The sequence below is a fragment of the Aythya fuligula genome, chromosome 23, assembly GCF_009819795.1.
Source record: "Aythya fuligula isolate bAytFul2 chromosome 23, bAytFul2.pri, whole genome shotgun sequence".
NCBI classification, from domain to species: Eukaryota; Metazoa; Chordata; class Aves; order Anseriformes; family Anatidae; genus Aythya; species Aythya fuligula.
This window is the reverse complement of record NC_045581.1, coordinates 7,334,389-7,345,515: the sequence shown is the minus strand read 5'-3', so window position 1 is coordinate 7,345,515 and position 11,127 is coordinate 7,334,389. Positions and strand designations below refer to the sequence as shown.

At 41.6% G+C, this 11,127-nt stretch overlaps 1 protein-coding gene across 5 annotated transcripts; it reads left to right on the top strand.

Moving 5' to 3' along the window:
* The first annotated feature begins 741 nt into the window (after nucleotides 1-741).
* Nucleotides 742-10,897, top strand: RHCE (Rh blood group CcEe antigens). Of its 5 annotated transcripts, XM_032202078.1 has the most exons (12): nucleotides 742-809; nucleotides 2,159-2,309; nucleotides 3,293-3,473; nucleotides 3,691-3,841; nucleotides 4,510-4,651; nucleotides 6,028-6,188; nucleotides 6,506-6,643; nucleotides 6,875-7,005; nucleotides 7,806-7,885; nucleotides 8,987-9,060; nucleotides 9,556-9,618; nucleotides 10,677-10,897. In XM_032202078.1, exons 2-11 carry the CDS (start codon nucleotides 2,171-2,173, stop codon nucleotides 9,580-9,582), a joined length of 1,224 nt encoding a protein of 407 aa, XP_032057969.1. In that variant the 5' UTR covers nucleotides 742-809; nucleotides 2,159-2,170; the 3' UTR covers nucleotides 9,583-9,618; nucleotides 10,677-10,897. The 5 variants fall into 5 exon arrangements, with proteins under 5 accessions (XP_032057969.1, XP_032057965.1, XP_032057968.1 ...); XM_032202074.1 differs by lacking the exon at nucleotides 10,677-10,897 and having other exon boundaries at nucleotides 9,556-10,671; XM_032202077.1 differs by lacking the exon at nucleotides 10,677-10,897 and having other exon boundaries at nucleotides 744-793; nucleotides 9,556-10,671.
* Nucleotides 10,898-11,127: the final 230 nt, after the last annotated feature.

Genomic DNA, 11,127 nt, shown 5'->3' with positions numbered 1-11,127 from the left:
TCGCAGAAAAGGGGCTCGCGAACTGATGGCTTTTAGACCAATCCCTGAGCGGGGTTTGTTCTGCTCCCGCCTACTGTCGTCTCGCGCTAGTTCCCGCCCCGCGCCGCGATTGACAGTGGTGCTGCCCAATAGAAAAGAAAAAGAAAAAGAACAGGACAGCTCAGCTATCCAGTCGGAAGCGGAAGAAGGCGGGGCTTAACTCCCTCTGTCAGCGCGACGCCGAAGAGCTCCGCCCTCACTCTCGATTGGCAGCCGCGCCGGCAAATCAGCTGTCGGGAGAGCCGAGTCCCCGGGCGCGCCGTGCGCCCAGCACCGCGCGGCCCCGCCCGGACGCCTCGCGGGGGCCTCCTGCGGCACGCGGGGACGCGCACGCGGCACTGACAGCCGGCGGCCCGGCCGCGGGGCGGGGCGGGGCAGGGGGCTGGACCAATCAGAGCCCGCGGCAGGAGGCGGCCCGGCCAATGAGGGGCTGCGCCCTCCAGGGGTGCCGCCGCCGGCCCCGGGGCCGCTCCTGGGCAGCGCCGCGGTCTCGTTAGGCCCGAGTGGAGCGGCCCCAGGTCGCCTGTGAGGAGAGCCCGAGCGAGCACCGCGACTGCCAGTGTTTCCCGTGCGGCTTGGCAGCCGGGCTGTGGCGTGCTCTGCGCTCTGCAGGAGGGGGGTGGCTCCTGCCTCCTGCCTCAGCTGGGGGAGGCCCCGTGTAGCTGTGACATTCAAACAGCGCCTCCCCGTGCCGGAGCGATGGTGTCTGACAGACCTGGTGCTAGGCCAGGGGCTGGGCCTGGTGACCTTGGAGGTCTCCTCCAACCTGGGTGACTCTGTGAACCCCTCGCTTCTTTGTTTGTTTGTTTTTATGGTTGTGTTGTTTATCCCCCCCCCCCCAGTCTTCACTTTTACATAGTTTCTGCTATCTTGAATTAGGCCTCTTCCTGGGGGAGTTTTTCCTTTTCCCCTTTTCCCACCTGCAGTTACAGACTGTCTGTACCTTTTTTCTGCTGTGTCAAGTTTCCATACTTATTCCTTGATGGGGCTTCAGGCACAGCACTCAGTTTGACACGGCCTCTACGTAGGAAGTCAGAGCCATCACCTCAGGATGTTGGTCTGCGCTACCTGAACAAAGAAGGGTTCCGTTTCCCAGAAGCATAGTGAATACTGAGGAGACAGTAACCAGAAGAATTATAGTTCATAATCTGAAGAAATTCAGATTATGGAGCCGTTAATTGCCTGTCCTCAACAGGGCATACAGCCTTATCTATCAAATTACAGTGACTGTGGATAAGAACACACAATGCACATAGCTAATTTTTACCATATAGCCCTTCTTATGTGCCCAAAATGTTAACTAATGGCTCCTTTTTTTTTAAAAAAAAAAAAAAAAAAAGCCTATGCCAACCAAAGAGCTCACAACCCATAAGGCAACAAGTACCTTGTAGCCACAATGTGGTACTAAAAGTTGATAAATTTCTGGAAGCAGTTTAGATCTGAAAGAAAGAATTGGGAGGGTTTAAAGCCTGCAGTGCATCTGCCTGCAGCTTCCAGGCCCAGGGGTTATCAAGGTTTACTAGAGTATTCACTGTGGCTGCATCCATAGCCGTACTCCTTAAAAAAATAGACCAATATTGCAAGTAGCACAGAAAATGCTGTGTTACTTCTGCTTGTCCAGAGAGTCTCAGTTCCCCGGCACTGGGTTGGGTTCAGTGTGTGTGAGGCTAACCAGCCCAAGAATCACAGTCCGGATCTCAGCGGGACCCTCCCTGATGTTTAGATGGAGGGGTTTGGATCTAGGACGACTAGATGTAAGTAAATAAAGATTTAGCATGAACTTCAACATCCTACTCTTACGAGTCCATTTCTTTACTTGCAATGTAGCTTATCTGTAAGGCACCAGAGCAGCTGTATGGAAGGTGTCCTGGAGCATTACAGCATTGACAGTTTGATATGTGTGTTCATGAACGGTCAGAGCTCTGTGTCAGCTGTGGCGAGCCCGGGCTCCTGACCTGCCACAGATAAGGAACTGTTCCTTGCTGACGCCTCTTAGGCTTTTTATCTCCTTTATTCCTGCCCCTCCTCCCTCTCCTCTCTGCCTTTTCTATTGGGTTGAGGTTACTGGAACATTTTTATAGAAAAAATATTAATACGTTTGTGCTTATATATGGTCTAGTGCTAGTGCACAATGCCTTCGAATTACTGCAGCTTCCGAAAAAGCGTGCCGTGGCTAATCCTTTTTCTGGAAACTGTTTTCATCATCCTCTTCTACTTTTTGGTCCCACATTATGGTTATGATGCCTTCATCAGAAACATTTCCTACACAGGTAAGACTGCTGGTTTAGCTGTGAAAGGAAGGGTTGAATGTGTGCTTTTATTTTGCAGTGCAGCAGAGTTGGGATTCAGCAGTTTTGTTTTTGTTACTGAGTAGAATGTTTTTACTGACCTTTAAGTACTCTTCTTTGTTATGTGTTATATTTATTCATATCAAAGCAAAGACAGTGAACAAAGACGTGATACCAACTGCCTTGCTTATCTGTTTCTGCTGTCTGTTGGTGGTAATCCTGATTCCTGTAAGCATAAACTTCTGAGGGCAGGTACTGCACTGAGCTAGGGGCCCAAGCTTCATGCAGTGTTGGCATGCAAGGCGGCGTGCCACAAAGCAGAAGTTCAGGATGGCAGTGTTCTCCAACTGAATGCTTGCTCCAAATACGTGAAGCTATTACAGTGGAATTAAGGGCTTAAATATATTTTGGAAATGTGTTTTGTGCATTGATTAAAGGAATGTATGAGCAGAGTATGCTATAGCCATAGTGTATAAAGTATTCACAGTGCTGGGCAGAAGTGAGTTGGTTAATCCTCATGACATTCTGGTATTGCCCTCCCTGTTTTATAGCCAGGAAAAATGAGACCTGCTTACAAGCAGCTTAATATTTTGCCATACGTAGAGGTCTGCGCAACCATATGAGACTATGACTGTTAGCATGTCCTGGGGGATACTTCCAGGCCTACAGATACAAGGCCTTGTACCTTGGACAGCCTCTTCTTTTTATGCAATGGTTTCCATGTTCATCTGTTCTGAGGTCGCTTTGTAAAATTAAATGCAGGGCCAACGGTATTGTCTTTCTGGTTGCTTATGGATCAGAAAGAAAGCTTTGGGAATCTTTAAAAAATAATATTGACACCCAATTTTTTATCTAAAGGCTTCTTAGTTAATTGTAATTTTATTTATTTATTTATTTATTTTTAAACCAGAAATTCAGTCTGCATTAACCACTTGACTGTTCTCTTGGTCTTTTCTGTCATGCAGATTTTCAAGATGTCAACAACATGGTGATTTTTGGATTTGGCTTTTTCCTGGCATTTCTGAAAAGATACAGCTTTAGCAGCACAGGATTCAACCTCCTCATTATTGTACTTGGTGTCCAGTGCTCCATTCTGATGGAAGGTTTATTATTTCTCAAAGACCCAAACGAACATGATCCTAAAATGTAATTATTCCAGTTCTCACAAGAACTGATCTGGACCTGCTGACTGCTTTCTGTCAAGGACAATGCCTTGTTTTATTGACCTGATTGTTAATTAGCATGGTCATTTGCAGACTTTTTTGGAGGGCTTTGGAGTGTTAAGTACATTTGGCCATCTGTCATTCTTTCATTGCCCCTGGTGTGGTCCCAATATGAAATTATTTTCTTTCTTTCATTACAGCATAACAATGGCTGCTGTGAGTATGACTGCTGTGGCCATCTCTAGTGGAGCAGTTCTTGGGAAAACGAACCCTTTACAATTAATTGTGATGACAGTTGTAGAGATAATAATTTTCCATGTGAGCAGATGGATCAACAAGCGATTCCTGCAGGTACAGTAGTATGATTTCTAGTAACAGAGGGTAAAGTTTCACATGGACTGTGGAAGTGTTGCTTTTTGGTGATTCCTTAGTGCTATGCTGATGGGAACATCAGTGTATTTTATCTCATTCAGTTAGATTGTGGCTATGATTTCACTGAGATATGACGTCTGATCCTGAGAGTACACTTAAGCATCAACCTCTAAATGCTGAGTATTCTGCACCGGTATAATTGGCTGATTCTTGATCTTGAAGGATAAGCTGATCTGATGGATTGGGATGTAGTGCATTTGACCTTACCCATGCCCTGACCCACCCCCAACACATGAATAAAAGCTTTGACCTTTGCTAAAGTACTGATTATCCTAAACCTTTGCTCCCTCTCTGTTGGTTCAATCTGGGAGATTAACAGCATGAATGACAGACAAGCCCAGCCTGGACAGCACAGAAAGACCTGCTTTTAATGTACAATGCCAACGTACTTCAGGCTCTCTGTAGATGTATTGTGTTTATGAGCTACACTGAGCTCATAAATTAATGTGGCATTAATAACTCGTGCTTAAACTGAGTGACTGTGCTAACAAATAGTCCATAGGGAGGTTGTATGAGTAACTATATCAGGGTCTTCATCACAGGGTTTCTGTGGCATAAAATGTTACAAAAGTATTCCGATGATACAGGTTCAAGACAATATCAGCATGAAGCACGTTCACCTGTTTGGAGCCTACTTTGGTCTGGCAGTCTCTTCACGTTTCTCTGAGCCATCACCGAGGTCTGAGAAGAATGCAAGTACCCCGAAGTCGGATTTATTGTCAATGTTGGGTAAGACATTTGGTTTAATGCCTCAGACGGAAGAAGAGATTGCAGTGAGAGCAAGAAGGAGGTTTTGGGGAACAGGCCATGGCACACTGAAGCTTTTGCATTCAAAGTACAGGTCTGAGTGCTGTCCAGCACAGAATGCTGCTGTGGTTCATGGTTTCTGACAATGAGTTGGTGAGTCTCAGCAGGTTTCCTACCAGGCATGTAGGGCACTCTCGCAAAGGCAGTTTGCTTGTGTCAGTCTCAGCTTAAAGTCTACAGCAAATTAGCTGTTCCCTCTCCCAACTAACTTCTCTCTTTTGGCCTTGTATAGGCAGATCAGTAAGGGACATGTGCACTGAGGTTATTACTTGTATTTCAGTAGTGTTTAGAGTTCCAGCTGGGCTGAGGCTCAGTTTTTCTTCGCAAGGTGCTGTACAGAGATATAAAAATACAGTCCCTGCCTAGTAACGTAAATGAGAAGATAAAAACCCACTGAAGGGAGGGGAATATGATACAGACATGCGCATGAGAAAGGATCTGAGTAATGACAGGCTGAACATATGGGAGTTCCATTTTTTTCTTAAAGAAGCAATTTATTTTCCTCATTATTGTGACTTCTGTTATGTAACTGTCACCAGCTGAACTAACATCTTTGCAATTCTCAATTGTCTTCACTTGACAAAAGACTTGACAAAAGAAAACTTAAAATTTTACGGTCAGGTGAAGTGCTCAGGGACTGGTACCTCTCTGGTTCAGTTATGGAGACATGAACGTTAGCTATGGAAGCTGAACAACAACAATTAATGTCTAGACAAAGCGAAATAAACTGCAGCTTGTCTGTGATGTCATCTGTGCACTTACGTACATCTGTGCAAAAACATCGGTGCAAGCTCCTGGATTTTCAAAGTTTCTTCTGTTCAGCAGTGCTTAATAGTCCTGGATGTCGTTATTTTTGGTACCATTGAAAGTCTGTTTTCAAATGCCTGTGCAGAACAAGCATAATGCTTATTGTTTGGAAATGAATGGTGAAATTGTTCCCACTTGTATTTAAACCTCTGTTTAAGGGGACTGTATATAAGAAAGTTGTTTTTAAAGGTGTTCTTGAAAAGCATTAAGTACATCCTGGCTTGAGCTCCATGAAAGACCAGCCAGCTCCCAGTAGAGCCTTGAGTTGGCTGAATGTATGACGTTACCAAGTTTCTGGGAAGGTGTTGGAATAGCAGTCAGCTCCCAGGGCTGTCTGTGCTGTAAAGTGCTGCTGTCCTCTGTTCACAACAAGGGAATTGCAGAATTGCAGCAAATGTAAAAATGTGGGCTGGAGCCTTCCAGAAACAGCCTATGATAGATTTGCTGTGTTTTAGAGCAAGTAATGATAGTTGCTTGTCTTTGTCTCCAAGGTACTCTCTTTCTTTGGGTATTCTGGCCAAGCTTCAATTCTGTACTAGCTGATAGGGACAAGACCAAAGCCATCTACAACACCTACTTTGCACTTGCAGTGAGTGCTGTAACTGCCTTCACGTTGTCTGTTCTGACCACAAAGGATGGAAAATTCAGAATGGTAAGACAAGAGAGAAAACTGCTGTGTGGCAAAGCTATTTTTCTGTTACTTTCTGTAAAGCACCAAAGGTATAATAGCTATTAAGTAAAAACAGCTCCAAAGTTTCAGCTTCACATTTGTCATTAGCCTGCCAAGCAGAAGTCTTTAAATGTAACTTAGAAATTATATTCTCAGATGGTAATTCACAGTATACAGAATCACAAATTAATGCAAAAGACATTCTACTTGCATAAGATTAGTGTTCTGTGATATTGTACAGCTATAAGACAAGCAATGCCTGAATTCTCACTCCATGTTTTTGTTATTTTATTTTACAGATTCATGTCCACAGTGCAGCACTAGCGGGTGGGGTTACTGTTTGTTACACAGCAGAAAGTATTGACTATCCCTGGATTGCGATGATTTTGGGTCTGCTTGCCAGTGTGATAACCATATTAGGATCTTTCTGTTTAAAGGTAATGCTCAAAACCTGAAATTCATTTTTGTATAAGCTGTATAAACTTCTTTTCCAGCGTAGGATACCTCAGAGTAAACCTCTCTTTCAAAGAAATTAAAGCCAGGAAACGAAGACTTGACTGGAGTGCAGGATTGCAAGTTAAAAGACCAAAATTATTTTTCAAAGATATGCAATGTGCTGTAATTGACTTGAGGTTTTGTCTGTCAGTTAAACTTTTTCCTCTTTCCAGAGATGCTTGAATCCTGCGCTCAAGATTCATGATACATCTGGAGTTCATTTCACTTTTGGCTTGCCTGGTTTACTTGGAGCTGTTGCCCAGGTTGTTCTCTCAGTAATAAAAAAATGGACTGTTTTACCAAGGTACGTCATTTTTTGCTATTAATAAGTTTAATGATTATTGTAGGGTACCCTGAGTAGAGTTCTCATACATACAGAAAGCCTGAAAGTCATCACAGATAAATCAGATTTTACCAGATAACCTCAGATCGTCTCTGAAGTCCAAAAAAGTTAGCATAAAGACTTTCTGAGCTGAGCAGGCTTTGGATCAAAACTTTAATGTTATATTTTGGTTCCATTTTCTCTCCCTTTTCATTTCATATTAAATACAGCAGACATGGGAGATGAAGGATGGAGAAGCACATCCTTCCAAGACTCATTTTGACTTTTGTGTTTTGGCAAAGCTTTATATGCTAATACAGCATGCAGAAAAAAAAAATAATCATCATTTCTGTCTGAAAAAGGCTTTGCCCTTAATCAGGGGCAAAAATGCCAGCCTGGACTACAGCCACTCTGGACACCCAACTGGAAATTGTACTTGGGGAGATATCCTGCAAAAGGGTCAGTGAAGTATAGGTCTTTGTAGGATTTTTTTGATTTGGCACTGGCACCTCATTTTCACAAATCAAGCCCATGTCGCATCATATAAGAAGTTCTCTGTTTAAGTTTCTCAGCTTACATAAGAATGAATCACGGTGCCATATCAGTCTGTATTAGGCTTCTGCTACGATCTCTTAAAACATCTAATTGCAGCTATATAAAGATTCTAAAATAATCATTTGAGGTTTTGACAGGAAACGTGCACGTGCACCACTTGAGGCAGATTAATTCACATTCTGTTAAAATCAAACTGTCAAAGGTGAAACACTTGTTTTGCTTTTCAGCCTGGGTTATATGGTCATGATTTACATCGGTGCTTTCTGCCTGACCATCAGTGTTGCCTTGATAACAGGTTTTATTACAGGTAAGTATCAAAAAACGTTTCAGTAATATCTTCCTCATTTTCCTTGTGGGCAAAGGGTATGTCTTCCTACTATACCTGTTACCATGTCAGTGCAAGTCTTTGTAGAAAGATGCCAGTGTAACTGGGGTGTTAAAGTGTATAAATGTACATGTATGAATGATTTGTTCATATAGAAGGAAACTGTTTGACACATTAACACCAGGAACTCTTCATAGGTGGGCTATGAAGAAGAGATGTATTCAACATAACCTGCTAGCACCATTCATTTGTTGGTGACATTTATTTAAACAGATGCTTAACAGCCTCCTTCAGATTTCATACAGGAGATGTGTGAGGATGAAAATATTTCTACATTTTGGTATTGTCTTACTGACAGAAAAATGCTATCTTAGAGTTTCTCATTTTTTAGGCCTGTTGATATAAATCTGCAAAGTTCCACTAATGTCAGAGGTTTGCTTACATAAGCCAAATATTAGGCCTTTGATCACTAATGGTTTGGGGTCATTGGGGCTCATGTGTTCCTCATATGACATTCTGCTATTTTATGGCAGCTACAGTTTTTGTATTAATTCTGGTATGAGTGGAAGAGAAATGGTAGTTAAAAGTTCCTGTGAAATATACTTTAAAATTATTTTTTGTGCTTTAATTGATCTGCAACCCTTGCATTAGCTCGGGGGTAGTTAAAGAGGTTGAACTAATCAAGCAGTTTTTACAAAAAAACAGCTTAAACAATCATTCGGTCATTAAGTTTTAAAATCTATGTTTCCACCTGAAATCTCAAGCTAACAGTGCCGATAAGCCTGTTTGCTTTAAAAACTCAGGCAGTTTTCAAGCAAGAAATTAATGACTTTTATTAATGATCTTTAGAATCTGGCAGACTGTTTAATGGCTTTACCTGTACAAATTAAGCTTTTATAATACAGGCCTTAATCCTGGCAAGCTTCTCTGTACTTAAAGTCAACTTGAGTCAAGGGGCTCCCATGAAGCATTTTGTTCCCCTTTTGTATTTTGGTGTTATGTTTGCATGTGTGTTACTAAGAAACTTTCAGTTATACACAGACATCCCCTTTCTGTGATACATGTATATGTTTTTACAAATAGGTTTAATCTTAAACTTCAAACTGTTGAAGATCATCCCTGTATCAAAGTATTTTGAAGACCAGTTTTATTGGGAGGTAAGTTTCAGGGTAAAGTTAACCATGTAGGAGTATATATAGCACCAAGCAATCATTTCATAGTCCACTTTGAATGCCGTTTGATGAACTGTTTAGAGCCTGCATATTGTAAATGTATGTATCCTTCAGCTAGGACTCTCAGAGCTGTTGGTGGGCACAGAGCTAAATCTGAGATGATCTTGTCTGTTGTAATGCATAATCTTACGTGCTCTGACATCCTGTGCTTCATATACCATCCTTGAGGAAATCTGAGCACCTACGAGTGGGATTTTTAGAAGCCAGTAAGCAGACCAAGTCTCCTGGCCTTCACTGGGCGTAGAGTGGCTTTTAAAGCTGATGCATAAACACAGGCTTTGTGCACATTTAGGTGCTGAATGTGACCCTATGTCTGAATCACAGAAATTAGAATAAGCTTCTAATAAGGCTCTCCATTACCTTTTTCATATGATGACTTGATGCATAAAATATTCTGATACAAGAATATTTGTCTTGCAGTTTCCCCATTTGGCTGTTGGATTTTGAATGGATGAACCCACATGAAAGATCAACCAAGAAAAGGTCACTTGATAAAATGAGTAACTATGATGGGATGAAAGAGCACTTAATTATCAATTCTCATACTCAAAAAAGCCTTCCCACACAAAAGTTTGGTAACAATCTTTTCTAGTTATTCTTGAAAGACCAGGCTGTAAATTTACAGATGTAAAAGTTATTATGCATTTAGCTTTTCTGCTTTAATGGTCTTGCCTTAACTAGTTCGTAGAACATGTACAAAAAAGTTCACCACATTCATCGCTGTAACAGCTTATCAGTGAAAATGCTTAGAAATTTTTAGAAAGCTATTTTTAACTCCCCACTTTAAAAGCCAAAATATGTTTTAATATTATGTGTGCAGGGAGTACACTTACTCTGATGTAGTGAAGTGTTAAAGTGCTTGTTTTTAAGCTAAATTTTTTTAGAGGCCTTGTAAAGCGGGGATTTAATGACCGAGCTGGATCTGGGCCAGAACTCTGCATCTTGCCAGACTGAATTCTTGAGTTATCTGACTGCCTGAAGAAAAACCTACACTTGGGTGGCTCAGGCTAGCTCTCTGGATTTTCAAACGGCAAGAAATTAAATTGTTCTGCTTGTGGATGGTGTCACTGAAATTAACAGCATCGTTACTCATTACTTCAGGAACAAGCCTTAGAACACTATTCTTGAGCAGTGACAGTCTGCACATGGCCAGCTATCCAAAAGGCTCCAGGTGCTGTAAAGGCGTGAATGTCAGTCAGAGAAGGAGGGAACAGTCCTTTCTTGGATATTCCCCTTTGTTTGGACAGGACTGGTTATACAATAAATTTAACCGGACTGGGCTTAATTTTGTGCAACAAGCTTCATGGTACCAATCCTAAAACCCAATTTCTAAAGTGTCTCATGCTGAATTTTGATGTTTTATTTTTTCATATTTTAACAAAGTGGTTTGGTTTTTAAACATTTTAAGAAACATTGTATAGAGCTTCTACACTGTAGATACAAGAATAGGTAATAGCACATTTTATTTTTTTTTTTAATTTTTTGTACTGGGTGGATGATCAACTTGGAAAATTAAAAGATTTTAAAATTTTTTGATTTAGGACTGCCAGTAATATCTTTTAAAGGCCTTAGTTTTGATTTGAATGGAACACAGCACATACCTGTTTGCAAAGGACTCCAGCTGAGACAAGCAGGGGCTTTGGTCCATGAGCTACAGCCTCACTGTGCAGAAGATTCTGTGTAAACAAGCCCCTTTTTTATGGATTACGATCCTGTGTTTCTTCATTTTTTCCAAATAGTTGATATGCAAGTTCTTACATAATTAAAAAAGTCAAGCTTTGATTGTTTTTATTTACTCAACACACTTGCTTAAAAATGAAGTAATGAGGGGAAAATTGCAACACTGAAAACAAAGGGTAAGTTCTTTGTTCACTGTAGCAATGTATGCTGACCTCAACTCATTCACTAGAGAATAAACAAAGTAGATCACTGCAATTAAAGGAAGTGTGAGACAGGTTTCAAAGTTACTCAGAGAGGAAGTGCCAGATTTTC

Excerpts from the sequence above, each read along its gene's own strand:
- RHCE (XM_032202078.1), top strand. The coding sequence starts at position 2,171 with ATGCCTTCGAATTACTGCAGCTTCCGAAAAAGCGTGCCGTGGCTAATC. Across the intron at positions 6,644-6,874 it reads TAGGATCTTTCTGTTTAAAG|AGATGCTTGAATCCTGCGCT; the intron begins GTAATGCTCAAA and ends TCCTCTTTCCAG. Across the intron at positions 7,006-7,805 it reads AAATGGACTGTTTTACCAAG|CCTGGGTTATATGGTCATGA; the intron begins GTACGTCATTTT and ends TTTGCTTTTCAG.